Raw genomic sequence first — 27,346 nt, 5'->3', positions numbered from 1 at the left:
AAATGTGAGTCTGCTGAGAAGCTGTGATCCTGCTCAGAACCAAAGTTTTGTATCAGCGGTTAGTTGGGTGCTGAACCACAGCACCCATTTCTGCTAAGAGCCTGCAAAATTGCCAAGGGTTGGTGTTGCACTCCCTGGTCATGGAGTTGCTAGTTTGGAGGTATTTGTTTCAGGGTGACCTAAAGTGCAGGTAGGATAATAATGTATCTGTCAGCAAAATACTATGCAGGTGCATTTGGGGTGAGGAAAAAACAGGTTTGCTTTGCTAATGCCAATTGATTTTTATTGTTTCCTGTCCTCTTCCAAGAATTTGTAGGTACTGTACAGTATCCTTTTTGTTTTCAATCAAGTCGGGAACTTGTGTATCATTTGAGTTCACTTATGGATCTGAAACAGTGGCATGAAGTTAGACACAGAATTTTGGATCTATGTGTTGATATTTTTGCACTCTCTCTGATCCTGCAAACTTCTAACTGCTCCTTAAAGTCACTGTGTAATTTGGCAGCACAATGGAGTTGTTCAGTGAATGAACTAGCAAATGCTACAGTATTTTATGGATATATCCTGATGATAAAAAAAAAAAACCCTAAACAAAACCCCACTACACTTATGTGAAAGCTAGAGGCAAGGTAGCCTTGTGACAACAGTTTCCCCTGCAAGCACAACTTAAGATACTTTACTTGAAAACAGAACAAAAAATACATGCTCTTCCTTTCCTGTTCCTCTCTCAAAACTGAGTCTTCCTGTCCATAGCTATTATGCAACATGTGCTCTTGCATAAATAAAACATTAGCATATATTTCTACACATAGTTGGTATACTTTCCTTTTTTCATTTTTACAGTCTTTAGGATCTTTCTGGCTAGGAAAATGTGATTGCACCTTCACTCAAAAGTTTAGAAACAGTTATAAAACCAGCTTCTGCTTGTCCATAATACCTGCTAGTCCTACCCAGTTCATTGTTCCTGCTAGTTTAGTAAGTAACTATATATTTATGGCAGATCAGCATGATACTTCTAATTAGAACTGAATTTGTTCTGCATCTGACAGTGCAGTAGTTAAGCCTTGCCAAACTTGTAGAAATGTTTTTGAGTAAGAGCTATTTTAGCAGAAGACAAGGGAATGCAGCCTCTCCTCTATTTCTGTCATGCTTCTAATATAGGAAACAGCTTTCAAAGCCCTTGCCAGTTGCCCTGAATGTCTGTCTGAAAGTGCTAAACAACAGTCACTCCCAACTGTTCCTGATTTATTTATAACTGACTTCTGAGTTATCAATCAGGGCTTCAGCATCATACGTTCTGCATTCCTGTCTCTGAGTTTCACTTACAGTCATGTTCAGCGTGGTAGGTCAAATACCCTTGATTGACTGTGGTCCCACATGGATCATATCCGCATAGAAGATAGAAATGTTATTACCTGGAGTCAATCGGTGAAGTCAGAGCATATATTCTGAATATTTCCTTCTCTTTGATCTGTTATACACATGAAGAATACTTTCTTTTTCAAAAGTTATTATGGAAATACTGACAGAAGTACTACAAAAAATGCCTCCATTTCTGTTTTTCATTAGAAACTCCTTTAGAACTAAAACAGACTTTTCAAAAACTTTTTATTTTAAGCTGCTCTGATTTATTTTATCAGGCATTTCCCTAAAATGCAACAATGTGAAAGGGATGTTTGAAATTATCCTCGGGTAAAAAATTCAGTGAAACAATTTATTCGGAAGTTAAATACTCTTCAATTAAAATGTTCTCTCTTCTTTTGCTCTAGTATCTGCTCTTCCATGTCATATTGCTAATGCGTAAATTCTCTGATATTTTGAACCGGAAAATGTGAAAATCAGACCAGAAAAGAAGACACGCACTAAATTATATAGGAGAAGAGAGTTACTTTTTGTGCTCTAGCAATCCCAAAGGAAAACAAAAAACTGGATTGTGGGAATGCAGTGGGAGGATGCGGAGGCTAATCTGTGTTTGCCCATTAATAAAATCTGAGAATCTGAGTTTGAAGTTTCTCCCACTTATCAGAGCCTGCCCTACTGGCAGTAAAACTGAACCCTGCTCTTTTCTGAAAATTTGTTCTCACCTCCAGCCGGCTTTCAGTGCCCATTTGATAGTAGCCTTTTTCATTGCTCCTTCATTTCTGTGGGGTCAGGCCGGTGGACTCTCAGAGCAACTTTTGATTTTTGTTTGCTTTAGTAAGCACTCAGCTCCAGGTTTGGAGCAGGTTTATTCAGTAGTTTCTCAGCAGGCAGCAATCAGTTGAGTTTTACACTGGGTTTGCATCTTCGTAGCTACATCCAGATCCTGTCATCTGCTGCATGTGAAAAATGCAGTGCCTCATTGGCAAAAGAGGGAATTTGTGAAGTGTTTACTATGGTGCTGCAATGTGGTTGCACTGCATTAGGACCGTTTTGTCGGCCTCCTGCACATGGTAGTTGCTCCCAGCACCCACGTGGAGCTTTTCTAGCACGAGCAACTTTAGCTGTGGCTCACCCGGTAAGGTATGTGACCAGAAAGGTGACAACAAAGTGCCACTCACCAGCCCAGTGACCTCTCCTTGCTGTGAGTGGTTTATCTGGTTGGTTTAGTGGCAAGTCAGGCCACAGATGGGTAGTCAGTCTGGATCCAGCCAGCCTTATTATGCAGTGTATTAGCAGGTGCATTTGATTAACTCACCAGTGTCATATAAGCTACTTTCAGGACCAACTGGGGTCCTGAAACACTCTGTGCTGTTAAGTTGAACAAAGAAGGTGCCTGAATTCGGTGTCCTGAGCAGGTTGGTGTCTCTGGCCCTGTGTAGTCACCACAGCCCCGCGATGATCTCGGGATCAGTGCTGGACTTGAGGGACATGCCCTGGTTGTGTGGGAGAAGCTGGACTCTTCTCTGGCACGGTGAGTTGCACACGGGCTATTTCAGTGCCGCCCCAAGGCTCCGCTTCTGCTGTTTTGAGCCTTCGTGGGCCCTTTTGCTGGACCTTAGTGAATTGCAGATCAGTGTGGATGCATCTGCACCACATTCCTCAAGCACGTTGCCAGCTATCTTATCCAGGTTTTCCTGTTTTCCCAGATATCCAGCTCTTCATTACCCTGTCTGTGTCTTGTGGCAAACGCACGCTGTGCGCGCGTGCACACGGGTGTACGTTCGAGAGGCAGAGATCTGGCTTGGTCAACAGTTCACGTTTTAGGGTATCAAAATACAACCCCCAAGTATCTGATAGCTCAAACAGCCCATGGGGGTGCAGCTGGTTGCCAGTGAGCTGAATATTTGGATTGCTGAGGTGGTACTGGTGACACCCAGCTGTTTTGTCACTAAAAGTGCAGATTAGGCACTTGGGCAAGAGAAGTTGGTAACAGCTGACAATGTGCATAAGAGGTTGCTATTTCTAGCTCTGAGCATCTGTATTATTGCCTTATTTTATTTTGCCCCTTCTCTTATGCACTGAAAAGCTTAGCACCATGTTTTTATGTTGGTGTCATCCATGCAGTGATTTTAATGCTTGCTTCTGAATAAGGCCAATTTATTACGGTTGCCTTGAAGAGTCTTCAGATAACTTCAGCATCTGTTTGGATATGTTTGTAACGGAACTTGCAAAATTATAAAAATCATGTGCTGGTCCTGGGTAAGCAGATGCCCAGTTTATAATGTGTTTACTTGGCTTTTACCACACAGTTTTGGGAATTAAATGTGGTTTGTGGTTAAGGTTTTTTTTTTTTTTTTTTTTTTTGAGTACCTATCAAATGGCAATAAATAATCTAATGAGCGTTATTGAATGCAGTTGAATGTTACCATGATGTAGTCCTCTTAGTGCATCTCAATTTACTCTGGCAAAATCCTGTTAATTCCTATTTAATTAAAATATACGTTGCTACTTTTGACCATTTGCAGGTCTAAGGAGCTGAGCAGTGTTTATGCTAACTGCAGTTAATTTTCTTATTTCTTTTATTAAAAAGCTGGTGCTAGCCATTTTGAAAACATTCTCATTTTATTTTTCTAATAGATTTCAAGCTTTAAACCATCTTTTTTCTTTTTTTAAATAACTATTATTTTTCCAGAAATTAAACTGCATGACTCATTTTAAAACAACAAAACTACGCAGGAATCTTTCTGTGCTCTTTTCCATTTAGGAAGACTGATGTTTGGATAAAAATGAGAAAATGAAGCACGGTGGAACTAGAGACAGTGTGGGTTTGAAAAGGGAGGAATGATTTGATATTACAACCGATTTGGATGTGAAGTGCAACAGATGGCCTGATCCTCTCATATTTACCCTCTCCCTCAGTTTGTTATTTGACAAAAATAAACATACTTGTCCACACTGCTCCCAAGAGGACATTAAGGGTGAAAATCAGTGACAAAATCTCACGCAGGAGAAAATAGCGCATGTCGGATTGCAGAGGATAACACGGTGAAGTTGTTGTCATGCTTTAATTTAGGCCACAAAGGGGGAGGGACTGTATGAGCATTCCTCATGTTCCCTAAGGTAACATGAGGTAGGCCCTGAAATGGAGACCTGAAATTCCTTATCCAAAAAGACATGGCATGGTAAATATTGATATTATTTTGAAAGATATCAATATCTTTCTAAAAGGGTTTTTTTGCAGTATAGAATTTTCTTTTAGGCTTTAGATAGCTTTTCTGTAAGCCTTCCTTTGCCCCGTTTCTGTCAGCCTTGTGCTAACTGACTGCAGAGTAAGCCCTTGCGAGAGGAGAGCTGCTACGGATGATGCTAAAATGTCGGACTTTGGGACTGCTGGGCCGGCTGTCAAAGAACGTGCAAGAAGCTGTCCCTGTCCCTAGTACTGTGCCGCTTGCTTTTTCTTATTCTAAGGGTAAATGAGACTCTCATGAAACAATATAAAGATATTTCTGCAGAATCAAGCCCAGGCAGAACAAATCTGATTCAGAGGTAGCTTTGCAGGATTGGGCTCTCCCAGCTTTCATGCTGTTTCTCTCAGAAATGCTAGATTGCAAGATTTTTTTTTCTTTTTAAACCCTGAAGAAACCATAATTTCCTCACGAACTTCGGTCCTGCCTTCTTTGCTCAGCATCTTGTGATGCCGGAGGGAAGGGATGACCAGATCTCTTCCGATGGGCATCAGCCCTCATAGGCTCCACAAGAGTTCAGTAGGAAAGACACTTTTCTCTGGTTGCGTATGACGGTAGTAACCAAATAACTATAGCTATTTATTACCAGAAGAACATCATGACTGTAGCCAAATATTCTCCAGGTAGTTCAGGTTGTTACTGAAAACCCTGTTTTGAGAGCCAGAATGGCCCAATTTCACAAGTCATGAGTGAAAATTCAGGAATGAAATTTTGGTTTCTGGGCTCCAGTCACAAAACAGTAGATCCACTGGGTAGCAACTTGCACCTTCCTCATTAGTGTAGAGCAAGTGCTCTTACTAGAGTGAAGTCTTGCTTTTCCAAAACATTTCTGCCTGCTTTGCTCCTTTCTTTATCTGTCATCAGAAAGCTTTTTCCCACCGAAAGATCACAAATGTCATGTCCATGATTTCCTCTTTGGTTCCTTTTCAGCACTGTTTTGGGGGTGGGAGCAGCAAGGACGGAGCTACAATTACTGGTAGTGAGCAGCTCTCAAAAATGATGCATGTTCCTCTGATTTCTGCCAACCTTCATTCTTCTCTAAGAAATTACGTTGTAACACTATGGACTTGACAAGACGCCTGTCATTTTCCCAAGTGCTGTAGCCTCTTGTGAAATTTGCAGGTAATGGGACCAAGGTCCATTAATTTCTGACTCTCATCCCAAAGGTGGCTGTTGTGCAGATTCAGATATCTGTTCTGTCAATAAATTTTCCTTTCTTTCTCCTTTTTTTTCATTTTTTCTCTCTCAAAGCTGATAAGATGTCTCCGATATATCCTGAACAGATCCTCTCCAGTGTTCTAGATTTTTCAGCAGTTTGTCTGTTCCAATGGATAACATTTTTAGGATTAATAGTCAAATCATATTAGATGATAGATTGTTGTGTACTGTATGAACAGACAAATACCTATTTTTTCCAGGTGTTCTAAAGAAACACACGTTTAGGGCTAGTGAGTCATATAGCAAATAAATCTGGTATCTTGCCATCATCTAGGACCCTCTTCATTGCTCAAGCACATATTTGAGTACGAAAGTTTCTCTTGGAAGGGGGAGTTCAAGTACTGCTCAATATTGCTCAGTAGCTTTTTCAATGTTGTCAAAATTATGAATTTAACTGGTGAACTTTGTTATCCACATGACCAGGAAGATTTTAGTACTTGGTATCTGAAGGTGATACAAGCTACAGTTTCTCATGGCCGCAGTTCTCTGCTCAGCAAAGAAACAACTTGTTTTTGCTGTGTTAGTCCCCAGAGTTTCCAGAAAGAGCTGCCAAAGCAAATCCCGAGTGATGTTTGTGATCCCAGCCTAGGGTGCGCATCTGTCAACCAACCTCTTTCCTCTCTGAGCCTGTTTGAAAGTGCTTTATATAGTCAAGGGCTCGAATGCGCTTACCCATGAAGTAGCTACATTTTGCAGCACTGGCAGTAAATTGTTAGAAGAGTTTTATGGTCTTCAGTGTTCAGTGGTTGTTCAGAGGTTTTGATATAGAGGAAAAATCGCTTTACTAAAACACATGTCAATATGGAAGATCGTTTTGCTATATTAAAAATCACACTTAGTTCCTTTCTTGGCTTATTTGAGTGGGGATGTCAGGGAACTCGGTAGCCCAGTGTTCTGTTCTGTTCACTGAAAGGCCTTAATTTCCCGCAGACAATTTTCAGGTTTCTAAGAGGCCTAACTGATGTGTCTGCAGCGATTAAAGCAGGCACACTTCTGAAGCCCGGGCTGTGGTCTGTGGCCTCTGCATTGCTTTTCTATTAAAATGTGTTTTATGTCGTTGCGTTTTGCTCTGACTGATCTGCTACGTAATGCGCTTTGAGGAGAGAGGCTTAGCCCACCGATGTGGGTTCCAGCCAAGCCGGCTCTGAAGCTGCATGCGCCACATCTGCAGCTACTGGTAGGGGTTTCTTCATAAGCCTTACGGCTCCTTGGGGAAAGCTCAAGGCCACGTGCTGCAGTTGCATCACTTTCTCTTTGCAGAACAAGGCCTGCCCACAAATCATCTCCACTCTTCTCTCTTAGTCACATGCCCAAGAGGCAAGTTGCTTTCTCACTCGCTGCCTGCATGGGCTGGGATCGCAGCAGGGTTTCCTGTGCTGAGACACTTCTCAACAGGGCTGTGGTTGACAAAAACCAAAGCACAGATGGTTGTAGTTGGGTTCCTGCATTTGCCTTTAGCTGGTGCTGATCATAAGCTTTAAATCAGGAGGTTCTGTGTCAATAGGGATTCCAGACATCCGCTTGCTGAGAAGAAAACTAACTGTTGCTGTTTGGATGCTAAGTAACAAAATCAAGTAAGAACTGACTATGAATTTTCAAAAAGACTTTTCTATGCACAGTCCCCATACATTTTACTCTCTTGTGAAGTTGTTATGCAGTGAAAATTCTTGAAATTCTGTCTTATTTGAACATCCTGCAGACTTAACTCTGATGGAAAATAGACAAGTGTTTAAGTGATGCAGTAGACTGAAGAACTGATATTGGCCAAAAAGTGTATGTTTCAGATAAGTTTCCTGGTGTCCCTTTTGCACAGAAATAGGAGATCTTGAAGATATGCTGTAACCAGTTGAATGTAATCAAACCAATTACATTGCTTACATCAAGCTGAGTCACGGGGTAGGTGACACATCACACGTGGCCTCCTCTGGCAGGAGGTGCCCGGGCAGGTGGGGGCATCGCACCGGGTTTGTAGCTGCTAAAATGTGTCTGCATGGGGGCTGGAAAAGAAGAGGGAAGAACCTATGGCTTCCAATCGTTAACTCTCTTACTCGTAATCTGTTAAAATAATAGATACTGTAGCTAAAATGAGTTTTATTAAATAGTTCCACATAGCTGTTCATACTGTAATTTTTCCCGGGATAAGGGCTGAAGAATTTTGGACTGAAAAATACATTTTTCCTTGACTGTAGTCACTTCATAGTACACAAATGAAAAAAAAAAAAAAAAAGCTGCTGTTTCCAATTTGAATGACTGCCTGTTCCTAGTATCTGGCTAACCTCTCTCTCAAATCAATTTCTTCATTTTTGGTTAGTCTGTGGCAGGCTTGGGCAGCAGCAGTAGTCAAATAACAATTTTCTCCAACCTAAACCCATTACTGTCGACTATGCAGGAAAACTAATGTAATATCTGGGAGTGAAAAAAAGTTTTACTGTGCTAACCTGTAAATTCAAGATAGATAGGCCAAATAAATGCATATTACTTACAATACAGTTTCCCCTTCAGGTGCTTAGACAGACATCAGAGCAATTGTGTTCTGTAGGTCCTCTAGACACATGCTGCCTTAGCAACACTGTGGGAAAAGTCAAGTATTCACGCCAAATATTCAGTATGCCCCTGGAAAGGGAATCACTGTTCCAGAAAAGAGATCACGGAAATGTCCACATATACGTGGTGGAAAATAGATTGTGAAAAATAGAAAGAAAATTTGGAGTTGATATTTTTGTAGTGTTCACATTTACATACATGCAAGCATGAGAGGTTGCTCAACATGCTGCTAAATCTATCAATATAGTCCGAGATTCGTGTAGCTATTTGCGTACAAGCATCTATTCTGCCCTCCCCCCCGATCTCCAAGCACCGTGTTTCCCTTCCGGACTCTTGGAGATGTTGTGGCTGTATCGATAGCACGGCGATGTCTTTGCAAGACCCCAGCTCTCAACCTCTCGTAGTGTTTAATGATGTAATAAGGGATCCAGAAAGCCTAACATTAGAAAAGAGAGACATCTGACTTTGACACACGCGTTTTATTTTTATCTTCAGGAAAGGTCACTAAAGCCCTTCTTAATTGAAGTCTCCCAGAAATAACCATTGATCCTACTTTAGCACAGAGATGCTTGTTGCCAAAATAGATTTTGTGGAAATTGTTTTAGATCAACAGACTATTAGTGCCCTGAAGGAGAATAAAACTTAGGGATTTTTTGTCAATCGGTGTTTCTAGTCATTTTTTGAAAGCCACTAATGACCTGCAGGCTAATAAAGGTTTAAGGCTGCAAAAATACAGTGCAGATTTGGAGATACTCAGAGTACAGGAAAAGGTTTCATTTACTTGTTTGTAGGAAATAACCAGACCACCTTTGCCAAATAAAAACAGTAAATAGTTCAGCCTGATATTCACTAACTGCTTCTAAAACTGAGACATTTTACTGACAGTCTGCTTTTTTTTTTTGTTTTCGTTTTTCAACCCACTACCATCAAATCTAACTTCTGTTTTCAATGTGTTGCCTTTTCCTCATTTTCAAGTGTGAGTATCGTAGTGGATCTTCAAAAATTATGGGCCTCAAGATAAACATGACCCTTTGAGTAGTGGTGTTATGAGGACTTCGTAATGGTGTTTTGTGCTCTGGTTTTTTTCTCCGTGCGTTACTGGCTCTGCCTGTGTGGATGTGTCTCGGGGCAGTTCTGCCGGGCCGTGCAGCCCGGGTGTCCGTGCGGACGGTGTCCGTGCCCGGCTGGATGCTCCCGTGTAACGACGTTTCCTTTATTAACTGTGGTGCCGGCGCGTGTCTGCGCACCAGCAGCAGGAGGGTTGTTCTCGGGTGCGGGAGACTGATGCTTCTCATGCTGAAAAATTGCTTGTGAAAGCTCTTTAGCACAAGTAAAACCAGGGAGTTTCTGCTAGTTTTTTTGGCCCCTAGATGAACAATGCATAGAATTCAGGGTGCTATTTTGAGGGAATTAAAAGGAGTAATGCAGAGTTAGCTTATACCCAGAGTCCTAGTCTTTCCTAAGCTTTTGGCTTTCTAGGCAACTCTCATGTGAGTGAAGATAAGCCTTAGGGTAGAGGATGTAGAACATAACCTGTTTCAACAACTGCAGGAACAAAATGTGCTTTTCTTGTTTTCATTCTTTTCCCCCTCAGAATTATCCTGCCAAGCATCTGTGCTCTGTCCTAAGAAATGTTTTGCAACCTCAGTTCCTCTCTAGGCAGTCTTCAATGCCCTGTGAAGCAGAGATTATCCGCCCCTAGAAGAGCTGGAATCACAGGAAATCAGAAAATGTCCCGCGGATTCTTAGCTGATGTAGGTGACATTGGGTGTTGAGGCTGCTTATATTTTCTGAATGAAGCCCCTCTTTACTACACAGCGGCACTGAGTGCTGCGTGCACCCCTTGCTGTAAGAAGGTCCATTTCCTTTGTTTTTAAAAAACAAAATTCTAAAGAAAAGTATCACTGAAGAGGGGAGATATCATGAAACTTACTGACAAATTTTCATAATTAAAACTTCAGCTAAAAAGCAGCCTGTTTTTTTTCCCTCTATTCTTTGATCTTGTTTTCTTCCCCTGAAGATTGTGCTGAATATTTTTAATAATGGTAAGATTAGATTGGTATCATGCTTGATGGTACGCTTGGAGGGGATGCTAAAATTAAATAAACTATTGATTAATATTTATCTAGAGTTCTTCTATATTAATTTTGCTAGGAGTAGAATTAGAAATTGGCATATTTAGCAAAGAAGAAAAATAAACATTTTCTTCAAATTTGAAACCTGATCTTCTTTCCAACTATTTGCTCAGAGTTAAAGCAGTAGCAGCAAACCTGAGCCACCTCTGACGAAAATGAACTTCTTTGCCCAGAGCAGTCACCGTTTATATTGCACTTCAAAACTGAAATGGACAAATTCAATGTTGAATTTGGTTACTTGACTTTTTTTGCTGCTTATGAAGGTGAATGTGTGCAATTTCATGCTGCTGACCCAGTAAGCTTCACAAAAATAGCTCTTGCCTCATCAAAAATTTAATCTTTGTCATATGATTAATTCATGCGACTACTATTATAACTATAATAAACCACACTATATGTTACAGCCTTTCTTTTATTTGTTTATACCCTTTAATTCTGATTTATACCTGCTATGGATCATGTTGCAGTCCAAAGTCTGAAGTTTTAAAATGGCTGTGACCTTTGAAAGAAGAGACAACCCTATAAATTTGCTGTTGCAATGTTTTAAACTAGTGTAGAATTAAAATGTCAGATAACTAAAAAGACACGGTTTAGTCCCCTATGGAATATTTTCCTTTCAGTAAAAACAGAGCAAAACAAGAAACGCTGCGTTTCACGTTTCCTTCAATGGAGTTGGGGGGAAACAGTCCTGCTCCCGCGCAAATGGAGGCGGTTTGTGCAGGCTGGTTGGACCAGAGCGCGCAGCACTTCCACGTAGTGGGGACTTGCTAATCCTTTCTCTTCCTCGGCACCTTTCAGAATTGAAAGGCCTTGGTAAATCCTTAGTTCCATATGTATGCACGCGCTATGGAAAGGTTGCCCTCCCCTGTGAGCGCCGAAATGAAGGGAATTGCCGGGCAGCGCTCTCCGCTGTTGGAAATAACGTTTGTCATCACGCAGCAAACACGCTTGGATTAGGAGATGCTGAGGGAAAATACAGTCCTTATAGTGTTTATTACAAGGGATCAAGTTAGTGCTTTTGTAGGGTTTTTTGCTTTGTTTTTTCCCTGTGTATATGTTATGGGAAGACCCAAGCTTGTTTCTGTTCTGTTGGCAATCCCCATGATGTGGACTATCAAATGGTAACATAGGGATTATGATAGAATCGGGTAATTTATTTCACAGAGATTATTGAACAAGAACCTCAGTTTTCACTGTGTTCTGCCATGCAATATACTTGGTGAAGGACTTTTCTTGCATTTAACTGAGTAAGTTCCATTTAATTGCCATATGACTTTAGGATCACAGGTACTTCTCACAGTTTTGCAATTGAGGAGATGAACTACATACCATTAATTAAAAACAAACAGACCAAACCTACCCTAAACCCTGGCTTTTAATGTGGCATACGGGGAACTTCTTAAATATCAAATTACTCAGACTTGAAGTCTAATACTCATGAAAACCATGTGAAATGAATAGGAATCCAGTTGTAAAATATTAAACTACTTGCATTTCTTATGCATCCTTTTTTAGAGAAATAAACCAGCTGACAGTGTCATACACTGCCACTTAAAATTAGTCTAACTAAAGAAATTCATCTTTGCAGCCCTGACTAATACATAATTTCACTCTTCTTCTGCAGTAGCTAAGTGAGATTACAGTCCTTTCTATTTTGAGGTTTCTTAAGCATTTAAAGCCTTTGATGTCTTTTGAAAATCCAGTCATGTCACTGCAATGTTAAAAAGAAAGTCTGCATTTTTTTAATACCTTGGATTTTTATTTTTCAAACATCAGTTTCATTTTTAATAGTCATTTCATCTCTGGATTTAGAAATGTGTTTTATTCATGTTCAAAGCATTTTCTAATAAGATTACTAAGAGTGACTTTGAGCAATGACCCTTTGTCATCACATTAACCAAAATAGAAATTTGGTTCAAACTGTTTCTAAGTGTTCCTTTTTTGTGGGTTTTTAAAACAAATTTATTTCAAAAGTTCTGGTAAATGCAACTGTAATTCAATTCAAAATTATTTTTAAAACTCCAGAAAAAAGTGGAGTGAAGGTGTTATTTATAGTTCAAGAAAAAAATTAAGTCCATTTAAATCTGCTTTTTGACGTAGCCATCTTAGCTGTATAAAAATAACCACCAATGTGGGGCAAGAACATTAATTTCTTTGTCAGGTTAACTCCCACTGTATTTTTTACATAAAAATGGAAGTTAGAAATACATTGCCATGTTATATATGCAATATCTTCACTGGGTGGCAGATTTATTGTAATCTGTGAACTACATCAGGGGCCCACAAAACCCCAGGAGATGCTCTCTCAGCTTGCAGAAGGCAGAGTGAAAGAAAACGTTCTTCAAAGGTAATTTAGCTATTTCCAAGTTAGTCATCTTTCCATTTTGTCTGTGAGATTGAATATCCGTGATGGTTCAAGGGGTGTGCAGAGGGACCCCTGAGAAAGCCCCGGTCTCCCGCGCCCTGGCTGTGCGGCTCAGCAGCGCCGGCGCGGATCTGATAACGCAGTTGTCAGCCAGCCCCTGGGCACAGGGTTTCTGCACCTCGCTCTGCAAAGTGGGCCGAGCTCTGGGACAGTGTGTGCCCGAGGTCAATGCAGGACATCAAGGGATGATATAGGGACCTCTGACATGGATATTCAAATACAGTCTTTGATCTCATATAGCGTTCTTTGTTACATTTTATTTTTCTATATTTGAAAAGTAACTGTGATTCTAAAAGCCAGAAATAGGTTAATCTTTCACTATGGGTTATATAACGTTTGAATCCTAAAATGCTGGCTTTATATCAAAAGACATAGCTCATGGTTGACATATTTGAAAAGCAATTTATATACTCTCTCAAATGCAAGATTTAAAGCATTTATGAGTTACTTCTAGTGTCTAGAAGCTGAACATAAAATGGTAAACTTCTGATAAGATGAAGAGATGGAACTAATTGTCAATTAACTGAAATGTTTGAAAATCTTCTGACTGAATAAAATGTATTTTAAAGTTCATTCCAGCATGAGATCTGCCCAGATTTTCTGTTAATGCCTTTCTGAAATATTCCTTTATCATTAAGTAACTGGAGACCGTTCACACAACCTAAGTAACTAATGACTTAAAATGAAAGGAGTATAAAAATTTTAGCACCCCAAGCTTCCTTCCTACCTTCTCCCAGAGGTTAAGAAACACCATCAGTGATTTCATTTTACTTCAGCAGACTTTGTGCCTCATGTTTCAGTTGTACAAGGAAGGTGTCAGCAAGTGTGAAGGAAGGAAGGAAAAAAAGAAAAAAAAAAAAAAAGCTGGATGTTTTTAACTCTTTTGTCCTTGAATGCTCTGAAATGCAGTCAAAAAGCTTTTTTTTCTGGTGAGCCATGGAAGTGGCCTGTCTTTAACTCTGAGAAAAATTTTGGTCCGGTCAAGGCAGCAGTCTTCTCTGATAAACTCTACTAGCTAGTTGCGTGCCTCGCCATTTAAAAAAGTTTATTTTTTCCTTGCTGAATGGTCAGTATACATTGTACCCTAATAAAGGTTCCAGAGAAGTTCTTTTCACTCTGGTAGATGAGTGAAATTGGTGAAAGTATGGGCAGAACATGATGCACTTTTTGGCTATAATTCTGTAATTTGTACAGTCTTACTGCAACACGTGCTCCCTGCAATACAGAAGGGTCCCCATCGTTAGAAATGAGAGGTCTTTGATGCCAGTACGTGAAGCAGAGAGATCCCCGACTTTCCAGGTTGACAAAAGGGTATCTTGAACACCAGCTACAGGCAGTAGCAACATCAGGTGGTTGTTCCAAGCAGTCTTGCCCTTCAAGTGATGAGTTTGTGCCAGACTTTGCCACTTGTTCACAGCAAGGGTAAGTGAAATTAGATGTCCTGGACAAAATACTCTTTCACATGGAAATCATGTCACTGTTAAGGTGTGGGACTGGCGTGTATACAAAGAGCTCAGCTCTTAGCTGCTTTTCATAAAATAACCAATGATCCCTGTACTCAGGAATGAAGAGCACCTGGGCTGTGCTTGAGAATGGGGGGAATGAATGTTCTGCTCATCTTCAGCTGCTGTCGCCCTTTACAGGTTGTAGGGGCTCTGTGCAGCAGGAACGTGGCCTTGTGCTAGCGGGATGCTGGTGGGGCGCTCCGGGCAGCGCGGAGCAGCGGGACGAGCGGGGCTGTTGGTGCTGTGCCGGGAAGCCTTTCCCTGCGGATGCAGGAGGATCGGCCCTCGCCCGGGTGTTTCCTTGTGCGGCTTCACGTACGGTGGCTCTTCACCTTGGTGGAGGTCTCTGTCATGGAGAATCCTGTGAGCTCTTTCACACTGTCCAGTCAGATAAGGAAGGTTGGCTGAGGAACACGCTACCAGAACAGGCTTCCGAGGCAGAAGGAATCTTGTAGAGGATTAAAAATGCGAAATACGTTGACTCCCTAGGCCTCTGCCTCGGGAAATGCGGAGCGTGTTAACTTATTAATGCTCCCAGCTGCTGCCAACTGCAGGTTAGAAAACTGAATTCTGACTAACCGGGGCTGCCCTTGTAATCTATCAGCCAAACAGAATTGCCAAGTATTTGTTTGGTTAATTTTAACTGGCTCGTGAACATGATGATGGCACCACTTACCTTGTCCCGAAATGGCCACAGCTGCAGCCTTCTGCCATGACCCAGGGCCCTGGCACGGGCTCGTAGAAGAAAGCAGCAGCACCCCAAGCTGTTGTCCAGATTTTTACTAAATAGTTAAGCCTCAAAGCACATCTCCCGACTTGGATTTTATGCAAAAAAGGATTTCAGGTATAATGATGGTTTAAGATTAGAAAAATCTGAAATGGACAAGCTTTTATTTCCTGGAATTCAAATCTTAGGGCCTGTTCAGGAGATAAATCCTAAACCCTTAAATACATTGCAAGAAATATTATTTTACAGTATACCTAAACATAAATGTATTCTTATTTATATTCTTAATATTTAATATCTATATTTATATTCTTAATATTTAATGATCTGTACTGCATCTCTATGGGGATGTCTCGTAAGCCATTTATAATAAAATATATAATTTGAATTGGCCTGAACTACAAAAGGATATGGGTTGGTTTTAGAGGTGGAGCATTGCGGTGGTTTCTTCCTAGGGTCTACTTGTTTGATTTGGCGTGAGACAGAAAGAATACAGCTAAACAAAAGAAACTGATGTAAATAATAAAAGTTTGGGCTGTTATTATCAAATATATTCAGAAGGGACAGCATTCAGAAGGTAAAACAAGTGCATGAGTGGAGAATAACGTGAAGCTAGAGATGACAATGATTGCAAGTGAATTGTTTTCTTAATAATTAAATGCAATTAGTTTTAGAAAGTTACATTTTAAATGCTTGTTTTTTATATATCTTTTGAGCACTGTTATAAAGTATTATGCCTGCTAGAAAGAAAACCAATGTTTTTCCTCATGAAGTATTTCACCTCGTATTGGGCCTGGTGTCTTTAACTCCAAGTATAGGTGTGTGGTTGATCCCTGTTTGCTGGAGAGGGGTGATGATGAAGCGGTTTTGTCTTCTTGGGGAGGTCAGTCTTTCTAGGCTTGTTCTGGGCAGTAAATAATGATGATAATGCAAATTTCTGTTGGCTTCTGGGGAAGGACAAAAAAAGATGGCCCCATAGATTTTAATGTTTTAAACTCCATTGAAGGAATTAAAAACACACAGACTCACAAAGAACTAGAGATATAGGGTGACAGCTAACTAGTTCAATAATAATTTCAGTGTCTTGCTGTTTTTTTTTAATAAACCATACTTGTGTAGCCTTTACCTAAAGCAAACATTAACGGCATTCACCGAAGAGGTGCTGCAGAGCTCGTTCCGTCTCGGCCCCGTTCGCCAGCCCCACACGGTGCCGGGCGCCGCAGGGGCTGCTGTGGGGCAGCGCGGGGCGGGCGGCAGCGCGGGCCCCTGCTCCGCTCCCGCTGCCGCCTCGGGAAGGAAGGAGGCAGCCTCCCGGACACGCAGGGCAAACAGAGAGATCCAAACCAACAGCTTCACGGGCAGCGAGGTAACCCGGCCCGATGCCGGCGCGAGTGAGGAGCGCTGCGGAGAGCGTCCTCCTCGCCGGGAGCAGGGCTGGGCGCGGGGCTGCGCCGGGGAAGGCTGGAGCCGGCCTTCTGCGAGCAGAGCCTGGCACAGCTGGCTGTGCCCGCTGCCCTGCCCGCTGCCTTCGGGTCTCAGAGCTCTGAGGGGCCTGGAGGAATCTTTGTGGGATATTTTCTTTCTCTTGAACTGCTGCATTTAAATGTAAATAACAACAGCAGGTCTTTGGCTCAAAATACAACAAACACGCTTCTTTTTTTCTCATGCTTATTATTTCTAGGTAAGCATTGTTTTTCTAAACAGTGCTAAGTAGATGAATATGGAAATACTCTCCTTGCTGTAAATTTAAAGTAATAGCTATTTTAAGGTTTATCTTATAATGTATAGAGTTTCTTTTATTCCTTGGTGTACTCAGCAAAAGTTACCATTTGATTCGGAATTATGGCAGTGCCTTATTTATAGCATGCTTGTAACTTGTAAGGCCGTAGGTTTCTTTCTAAATCACTAATCTCTCATCAGAAGAGGTTGCCTTTGCTTGGAATTGCTTTGCTTTCAGCAGAAGGGGGAGAATTTGCAGAATTTTGGTATGTTCCTATGTGGAAAAGATTTCAGAATTTTAGAACTTCCTATGAAAATGTAAGACACCCTGTTAAATGTGACTAAATAAGAAGAATTAGTATTAACTTTTATTTTTGTCTTGTGTCACCGATGTATTCGTCTGTCTGCCTGTCCGCTTTTCCGGATGCTAGTGCCTCAACTGTGACATGGTAATCATTGACACCAGCAGAAAAAGAGCTCAGATGCAGTTGTTGGATAATAGGAAATCCTCATTTAACAACCTATATACTTACTGCATAAAATCATTAATCAAATACATTTGCACCCATAAGGTGTTCTCTTCTCCCTTACGAAATCAATACTGTATGCACTAATCAAATAAAAATAAGTAAGGGCGTGATATACTAGGTGAATTAATTTTATGAAAACAAACAGTTATTTGTAACTTCTTAGATTTTATTAATTTTTGGAGTTGTTATCTTTATTGAAAAAAATGCTCTAAGAATTCATCTTTTTCTTTGCATTTGCCCTTTCCAAGGTTATGCCTTCTTGCTGTTCCAAGAGGAAAGCTCAGTACAAGCCCTGATAGATGCCTGTCTGGAAGAAGATGGGAAACTTTACCTGTGTGTGTCAAGTCCCACAATTAAGGACAAACCAGTAAGTAGCTTAGGCCATGACCCTTATGCTGGCTGCTAACCCAGTTGCTGTTGCTCTTTTCAGTTAATAAATAAATAAAAATTACTTGTAGCTAATTGGCTCATCCATTTGCTGTTGCTGTCCTTTCTGTTTCACTGGCTTTTTGTATCAGCATAACATGGCTTTAACATTTGCTTCTTTGATAACTGCTACATTCAATTACCTTTTAGATTTCGTGTTTCTGGTAATCTCGTAAGCGTATGCATCCTTTTACAGGGTTAGCTGTAAAAGAGAATCAAATTAAGGTTCTTCCTTCTATAATGTTCAAAGCAAACAAACAAAAAAACCCTAAAACCTGATGCAATAAATGTGCAAATTGTACAAGCTTCAGAGATAACCCAGTGCTTCATTAGGTTTCTTTCTTGCTTCCCCACACATTTGATAGCTGAGCAATTCTGATTTCAGTAGATTAGCCTATATAAATTAGAGTAAAAACATGTATGGAGACACTATTGCAGAACAGAAGATATGGTATCTTGTTCCTATATTCACCTTTTTATCTTTCTTTACTATTTGCCTTTTGGACCATGGATATGTACAAAGTAGATAAAAGTGCTGAAAATATATTGAATAATAATTATTGATTATTATTGATTTTTTTAAAAATAGTGCCTATTTGGTGGAGTAGCAACTTCCTAAGTGTAACAAGTAGAGAGTAAAATAAGTAGTATCAGTATGTTGAAACTTGTAATACAATACGTAATATTACTCAAATAGATATCAGGAATAAATATATAAGTTTACCAACTCCCTCAGACCATATCCAAAATATTTTTCAGGATTTTCTATTTAAACATTTAATGGAACTAAGTGTTGCTCCCAGTCCTACAAACATTTAAGCTTAGTAAGATCTATTTCCTTGTGTCACATGCATGCTTGAAGTCTCAATCATTTATCTAATGGTAATAATTACCCCGTACTTAATACATAGTCTTCTAAAGAAGCATGATCCCGTGCTGCCTTGTCGACACGCACCGCTCAGGAGTTGGCCTGGCTAAGCAAAGCCTCTCCCCAGAGCACCCTGAGCACGGCCTCCTCCACTGTGTGCCTCCTCTTCCAGTGTGTTGCTTGCGGCTAAACAGAAATAGGGAGGCACACTTTTACAAACTCCTGTTTAAGAACACAAGAACTAATTTTCTCTCTTCTCCCTATTTGTATCAGTGCTTTAAAATCAGTGACTTGCTGTATGTGATTACAGGAAACTGCACCTGTAGTAGCACAGAGCTGGCCAAATGTTCTGCAAGTCCTTTAACAGATTTCTTATTACAATGGCAGTTGGAGGCAGGGAATTAGTAAGGTAGGAGAGTTTGCCTTGAAGAAATTTAACTCAAGCCTGGCCTCTAGAGGTAATAAGTGAATTGTCCACCTTCATTTAAACCCTTAGACAAGCTGTGTCCTTGAATTGTTTTGTTGGCTATACCACCAATTTGCTGCTTTTGCTTTTAATATAATTTCAATTTTAGAAAGATCAGGCAGTTGTTCTATTGCTGCTTATTGAATTGTCAAGTTTCCCTACGAAGAGTAATTTTTATTGTTCTTTTCAGGTGCAAATTCGGCCATGGAACCTAAGTGACAGTGACTTTGTGATGGATGGGTCTCAGCCTCTGGACCCACGGAAAACTATCTTTGTTGGAGGAGTTCCACGGCCCCTCCGAGCTGGTGAGTGCAAGATAAATGCAGGGCCGGTAGCACAGACCTTGAGATTGAGCAAAAATGATGAGAAAGGTTATATAAAATACATGTAGAAGAAACGCAGCAAAATGAAAAATCTGTACTAAACTTTGGATCTTTTAAATGGGTTACTGATTAGTATATTCACTAAAAACAGTCTTCGTAAAGACTCAAGCTTGAATAATATCCTACAACTGTCTTTTTTTTTCCTTAATAAATACTATTTTAGCCCCAATGCTGATTCTCTGGCTGCACCGGCGGTGAGTCCCGCCACACTTTGTTCGGAGCTCTCCGAGCCCCTTTGCAGCCACCTCCGCCTGCAGCTTCTCACTTTCTCCGTCTCCCCACCCTGATCCTAGCCCTGCTGCTCTCAGAGAGCTGTAGGGAAGACCAGGTTTCTCGGTGGCCCCTAATTCTTTCCCATTTAAAATAAAGCAAAACTGTAAGAAAGAGCAATTAAGTAAATAATAATAGTTAAACATTAACTCATTTCTAATTGCAGCATTTTTTAAAAGAAGTGTCATTCGGCCTCTCTTAGCTTGTTTATACCTTATACCTGGAAGCCAATGCCTTGAATTAGTGTTTTTTTTCAAGGCAGACAGAGTTTCCAGTTTTTCTTGTGTGCACCTTTCCAAATCTGAGACAGGAGTTCGGTCCAAGAGTTTGAGCTCTGCGGTTTTGACCGTGCAAACTACCTTTGCCCAGTGGTAGGAGGATCTTATTGAAACTGCTGTTTTAACTGTTCTTGATGTTCAGTCCATTCTGCTGTTTTCTGGGATCACTACCTAAGTGATGATTATAAATCATTAGGAAGTAAGAGGATCCCCAAGTCCCTACACTCTGTGTGACCGTTATCCCTCGTGATCTGTTGCGCCTAGCTCGGCAGAATGAGTCAGACCTCTGTTTGCTCGCTGCAAATGGACAAATTGGCATGTGGTGTTCCCTAATGTGGCACAGACGCTTTATTTATACGCACATGCGTATTTATTTTAATAATTGTGTCTGTTTTATGAATAATGAACTAATTTGGCAATAATTACAGGGATTTTAAAATGTAGTATACTTTTCACTTCGTCTTGCATAGCTAGGTTTAAACTTGCTCTGTTGAAAGTCTTTTGATGCATTCACAGAACAAAAATGCTTGATTTGGCAGGAGCCTGTAGTGGTCCCAGTAACTTGATTTGTGAGGGTTTGTCCTCCATCTAACAAACGTGTCTATCCCTTTCTACAGAGAACTTGACAACGGTTATCATTATGTAAAGGGTGTGCTTGTGTAAACTGTTCCATTTCCTTCAGGGCTTTCTCTTAATCTCTCTGTATGGTTCCTCAGCTGCTCAATCAACCTGTTCTATGTTATGATAGAAACACGTCATAAATATGGAAACAGATTTTATGCTTTAAAAGCTGTTAGTTAGAGAAAGAGCACTTTTAAAAGATAGTGAATTAAGTTTGAAACATGTTAAACTGGGCTCCAAATTTAGGCTTCCTGAAGCATAACTTTTAAAGTTTCACCAGCTTTTGTTTTAAATACAGAATACTTTGCTACTGTGTTTTCAGTCTCCTAGTCTGTAGGCTAAAATACCTGGTCCTAACTATGTTGTGTATCTGTACGGGGCCTACACGTTAGCTGGCATTACCAAGCCTGTTTGGGTCTGGGGAGATCCTGACTATCAAATGACCAGGTCACCAAGATGATAAATTCTTTGAGTGATATTGGCCTCATAAATACATTAAAAATCTAATATTTTCACACCATCACACTGAGTTTCTTGTGACAGATTCTGTTTTTTTGTCTTCACCTTCAAACCAACGTTTATGTTTGCTATTTTGCACTTTTAAAGATAAGCACAATACAACAAACAGAGCTTTTCTCTTACGCAAACAGAAAAGTATCATTTCTGTTGAATACGTAATATGTAACGATTGCATCCTTGCAGTTGAATTGGCAATGATTATGGACCGTTTATACGGAGGTGTCTGCTACGCGGGCATCGACACAGACCCGGAGCTGAAGTACCCGAAAGGCGCTGGCCGCGTGGCCTTCTCCAACCAGCAGAGCTACATCGCTGCCATCAGCGCTCGCTTTGTGCAGCTCCAGCACAACGACATTGACAAACGGGTGAGTAAACCGAGGGTGGAAAGGAGGAGAAACCCCTGCAAGAATATAATGGAAGAGGGCACTGTAACCTCTGTTCTTCAGATGATGTTTGCTAACTACGTAAAAGCTTATTTAAGTGGCCAGAGCAGAGTGAAGCCGATGGACCTTAAAGATCTTGACTGATTGTGCAGCACCCGGGAAGGCTGGCCGTGAGCCTCGGCAATGCTCCCGGTGACGTGCACCATTCCTTCTCCTCCTCTGGATGTTTGGTCACTGCGTGTCAACAGCCTGGAGTTGGTGGCATTTATGCTGTTCTTAGGCAATGCTCTCCCTCTCCACCACGGGTCGAGGCTGAGGTTTCCAAATCACGGGGCTCAGGGTGATAACATCAGTGCCGACCTCGGCAGTCTCCAGGATCGTTTCACTACGAACAGATCCAGGGAGATGCTTCACAGGCAAAAGAGGGAAAAACCATTTTTCAGAGCTTACAAGTTCCTGGGTTCTAAGCAGCTTTCCCAAGCACGGGGTGAAGTTAATATATTTCATGAGATCCGAATTGAAGAATTAGAAGAAACTATTATTTTTTTCCACAAAACTTTTTTTTTCTCTGGACCATCTGACTTTGCCTCTAACTGCGTGTGCAAACACCACCTTTGGTTTTGAGAACTCAGTGTTTGAAATTACTCCAAAGAGCACAGCATGTGCACTGCCCTTCCCTATTGCTAAAATAAGGAGGGCTGCTTTCCTGTTTAATCTGCTATAGATTATTTATTGAGGAGGCAGCTGGACAGCTATTGGGAAAGCCTGTGTGTGCAGTGTGTATTTAAAAACAGACCCGTAGAATCTCAGCTCTTACATTTTCTTGTTAAAAGTCTGACCTTCTTTCCTGAAATTTGGTGAGTTATTGCAGTTATCTCTCCAATTATTTTTCTGTGGTTCCACTACTTATGATTTAACTAAGACGAGACTGTTCTTCAGCACTGCTTGTCCAAGGAATTCTGAACATTCTCACTGAGAGACTGTTCTGGTAAGAATAGCAAGACTAATTTTGGATTCTTAATCAGACTGTTGAACCCTCTGAGATTTATATAATATCATCCATGATTAAAATCTTGTTTTCTCATAAGTGTTAAAATATACCACTAAATTATGCTAGCTGTTAGCTGTTTCCTTGCAGCCAGTACTTTTCCCAGATGGCTGATTGAGGATATAAGCTTACTTAATCATCTTTTCACTGTTTTCACAGATAAAACTACTTAAAGCACCTTGAATTTGAAGTGCAAACTCTCCTATTTCTGTCCTTCATCAGGACAGGTGGTGATTAAAATTCCTCAATTGTGCAGCACACATCCTTAAAATGACTTTCACTAGTAATCCCAACAAGCAAAGGAGAGAGGGAGAATCTATTCCAAGCCTTTGGAATTGTGAGTAGGCAGGGATTTGGACATATGCTGGTCTCTGGATCTGCTTGCTTCCAAGTTCAGTTGAGACAGGACTGTTTTATTTTACATGATGCTTCTAAACCTACTAAGTACCTGATACGCAGCATGGCAGATATTTAGACCGTTTTCCAGAATACTAATAGTACAGTGTAACTTAAAATATGTCTTTTTTTTTTTTTTTTCATTTTAGCAATTCCAGCAGTTCCATAGCAGTTCCATAGTGGCTGCACGGGGGACTCCAGTTAAACACGATTAAATGAGCCCTGGGGCTCCTGCAGCCCCAGGGTGGTGCCCCAGGGAGCTCCAGGCTCTCCCGTCCCATCCCGCCGCCTCACGGCTCTCCCTCTCTTCCCGCTGCAGGTGGAAGTGAAGCCATACGTGCTGGATGATCAGATGTGTGACGAATGCCAGGGCACGCGCTGCGGCGGGAAGTTTGCTCCGTTCTTCTGTGCCAACGTCACCTGCTTGCAGTATTACTGCGAATACTGCTGGGCGAGCATCCACTCGCGCGCCGGCCGCGAGTTCCACAAGCCCCTGGTGAAGGAGGGAGGTGACCGGCCCCGGCATGTGCCCTTCCGCTGGAGCTGAGCCCCGGCCCGGCGGCACCGCGGCCCGGAGTAGATAAAATCGAGGGAAAAGCGAGCGCTGCCTCAGGGCTTAGTGTTCTGGAAATCTGTGCATTCGTCCTCGACTTTAATGAAGAGATGGGTCTTTTTCTTACTATTATTATTATTTACAGTCACATTACTGAACTCAGTGTCCAGTATAATACAAACCGGCAGAGTGTAACTGTACTGATTTTGCACTTTGATTCACACAAACATCTGCTTGGTACCTTAATTTCCTACACAAGACTTGTCACTAGTGACATTATGTAGACTGCCATTCTCATCAGCCTTCACTGGGTTGATGTGTATGTGATGAAGATTTTTTATTATAATTATTTTTATTTTGAAACTGGAGCATGCACTTATTTTCAGAAATTTAGACTTGCCCCTAGCAGATGACTTACCAAAGGTAATATTCACAAGTAGGTGGCAGATGTAGCAAAAACTTACTTAAAAGGATATTCAGCAATCATTAGTTTGGGTCATTTAGAGTAGTAATAACCCTTAAAGAAAATAAGCCTTTAGTTGCTCTCCATTTTGACTTGTAAGGATGATACCTCATAAGCTGGATCAGACTTTTTTCTTTTGTTTTGCTGAGGGTTTTTTTTGTTTTTGTTTTTGTTTTTTTTGTTTTGTTTTGTTTTTTTTGGTTAGGTCTTTTAGTGTTATGTAAATGTATGCTGCAATAGCTTTTGCTGCTATTAAAATGGTATTACTAATACCATAATACTCTATTCAGGCTAGGGTATCAATTAAAAAATGAATATGTGATTAAAATAGTGATGGCTGCTGAAAGGAGATCAGTATAGCATACAGAAAAGCTTCCAAGGAAGGTCAATATTTTGACTGCATGTTTACTTAATCAGGTTGCTGCATGCAATAAATTTTATATATGTCTAATGTAAAACCTGCCCACAATGCACAAATTATGAATCTATGTAGGCTAAAAAATACTCAGTAACAAAAGAAAAAAAATCGATTACTGACTGGAGGAAGGCATGCCTCAGTAAATGTAATGCTTCTGAAATTAGGATCAGCCCATTACAGAATGACCTATATTACAACAAATATTAAAAACTAGCTGTAGGATATTCTTAAAACAAATTTGTGGATGGTAGATGAAGTACTTTGCGGTGCTCTGTTATATATCGTGCAATTTATTTTATATAGTAAAGTGATTATGTCTAGTACTGTGATCAAACTTAACTGTTAAAGCCTCTGTATCCAACATTAACACAGTTCATAACCGGTACATAAACAGGAATGAGCTCTTAGGCACCACCTCTCTCCTAACGCTTGCAGCCCTCCCGTAGCCGCAGACCCTGGCCCGGACACCAAAGAGCTCAGCCTGGCCGCCCCGCGCTGCCGCCCAGGCGCCCGGCAGACTCACAGACTAGGCACAAATTAAGGAAGTTGGGAAAAAAGGGGTGCTAAAGAAATGTCTGCACAAACCCGTTACCACGAGAGCTCCGCTCTGTGCACGCGGTTATCTCGCCCAGCCCCTGCATCCTGTGAAGCTTGAACACAAGCAAGAGCCGCTAACACAGTGGACATTTTTTTAGCATGAACTGTGGGGCTGCGGATAGCTAACAATGACACACACACACCTGGTATCCTAACGATTGTGAGAATGTGTACACTATGTCCTTTCCTTTTGCCTCCTTTGGGTTTTGCAGTTCTGGGGACAATCTGACTGGATATGACACCGCATAGTAGATTTAAATGTCGGTTTTATTTGTTGTGATGTCCTCGTTTGTGTCTAATTTAGCAAGCTCTTCTTTTGTTTTTTTTTTTGTTCGTTTGTTTGTGGTTTTTTTTCTCCCAGTGTTTTGTTGCGCGTATTGGCTTTGAAAGGAACTTTTCTGTTTTTGGAAAAAAAAAAAAGAAAAAATAGTTTTTTACTGGTTTAAAATGCTTATTATAATGATCCCTTTCAAGGTTATTTCTGGGCATTTTTGTGATATTGCTTTTCCCAGCCCAGGTGTCTTTTCTGTTTTTTCATCTGTACAAGACATTTTGTTATGCACTACTTTTTGTATCTAGACAGTTTTCAACAGTCGGCTGATGATTTTTTTTAAAGAAAAAGGCATGCTTTCTGACTGACATGATCTTTTGCAATACCTCAATTTTGAAATATAGGAAAGAAAATGATATTTTCTAAGTAAGTTTATTCAGAAAAATATATATTAATTTAATTCTGCAAGAAAAATGATTTAACAGATGGGTAACTTTATTTTTTTCATGCTTATTTGAGTTTTTTTGAAAAATGAAGAAGTTAGAGCTTTATAACTGTAATATTAAAGATCATAGCTAACCTACAGAAATCTACCTAATTATGTGAAAGAAGTTTTTGAAGAAAACCCCCTCTTTCATGTAGAAACACCCCCAGAGAGAGCGAGAGCGAGCGAGAGCGAGCGAAATAAGAGAGCGAGAGAGAGAGAAGCTGGAAAACGAACAATACAGCGTAATGTTGGATTAAAACTAAAACAGTTATCATAAAGAACACTTGTAAACACAAACTCCATTTGGTGCTGAAAGTTGTGAATAGAAGGTGAAAAAAATCTTTTCCCTTAATTTGTATATTTATAATCAGTGTGATTCTGCACGACTGACCAGAATTGTGAGAGTTCTTCTGTTTGTATTTTTTTAAAGAGAACTTTTTTTAGTTTATTAAATTATAACATGCTCCCTTTTGTTTTGTAAATGAATGTGCCCCGAGTTGTTGATATGTTATATTAAAAGAGGGTCCTTCAAAAAAAAAAAAAAAGTTATTTTTTAAAATATGGAGTTCTGAACTGCAACTTGACTTAAGAAGCCCCTGGGTACAACAGGTCCTATTGTGGCCTTTTCTGATGTGAGACTTGAACTAGTCGATTTTTTTGAAGGCTAACCTAACCTCGACTATTTGTTGTTATGTGCAATACTGTTTGTACTGTTTGTATAAAAAAAAAGAAAAATGAAAAGAAAAAAGGCATAAATCTTTATTGCAGATTTATTTTCATTGCAGACTTTAGACATTGTGATTCACTAAAATCATTTTTCTACTGTCAAATATGTACCTTTTCTTCATGCTGGTATTTTTTCAATAGTAATGTAGCCTTTGTACTGAGACAAATTTTCATTGTTATTTTTAGAAAGATTTTTTGCTAAGAAAAAAATTAAACATATTTACATATTTTTCATTTTTATTTCGTATTTTCTTTAAGGAGTGCTTTCTCAACCATTAATATAGTTGTTTCTGGGAGAGACTTTCATATCTGGTCAATGTCATTAATATTATTTTGTATTTTTACTTGGAATAAATTAATTTTATGATGCTAATTCTTTAAAAGTTTATTTTTTTCATTTTCAGTTATTTTTGAAGCTAAAATCTTTGTAATATTGTTACTAAAGTGTCTAGTTTTTTGAAATGCAAAGCTTTATGTATTAACTTGCTGATGTGGTTTACAATAGTGTGGCAATGATAAAAATGGTTGGTTATGTAAAGTGATTGGAAAATTGTAACAAAGAATTGGGCAATAAAATGACAGAATGAAGCAGAAAAAATGTGATATTTTGAAAAGCCTTTTCCTTTATCAAAATGATTTAAGGAGATAATAGGGATGTCACAGTACCAGTTCGCTGTCTAGATTTATGCACCACCAGTGTTGATTAACGACTATTGCCTTTATAATGAACTAAATCTATTGAAACAAGGGGTTTGCGACCCTG

The 27,346-nt window shown here is 40.2% G+C and overlaps 1 protein-coding gene across 6 annotated transcripts in view; it reads left to right on the top strand.

Annotated features, from left to right (window-relative positions):
• Positions 1-24,838, top strand: part of CPEB3 (cytoplasmic polyadenylation element binding protein 3) — a 77,638-nt gene extending 52,800 nt beyond the window's left edge. For all 6 annotated transcript variants that reach the window (XM_088528767.1, XM_088528765.1, XM_088528764.1 and 3 more), the window contains 4 exons: positions 17,659-17,777; positions 19,361-19,475; positions 21,425-21,606; positions 23,388-24,838. In XM_088528767.1, the coding sequence (XP_088384893.1) occupies positions 17,659-17,777; positions 19,361-19,475; positions 21,425-21,606; positions 23,388-23,615 (644 nt within the window). In that variant the 3' untranslated portion in view covers positions 23,616-24,838. The remainder of the gene's footprint in view (positions 1-17,658; positions 17,778-19,360; positions 19,476-21,424; positions 21,607-23,387) is intronic.
• Positions 24,839-27,346: the final 2,508 nt, after the last annotated feature.

The sequence above is a fragment of the Tinamus guttatus genome, unplaced genomic scaffold, assembly GCF_059628265.1.
Source record: "Tinamus guttatus ecotype Peru unplaced genomic scaffold, ASM5962826v1 Tinamus_guttatus_pri_ptg000314l, whole genome shotgun sequence".
Classification (NCBI taxonomy): Eukaryota; Metazoa; Chordata; class Aves; order Tinamiformes; family Tinamidae; genus Tinamus; species Tinamus guttatus.
The sequence above is the reverse complement of the archived record's forward strand: the minus strand, read 5'-3'. Positions and strand labels throughout refer to the sequence as shown.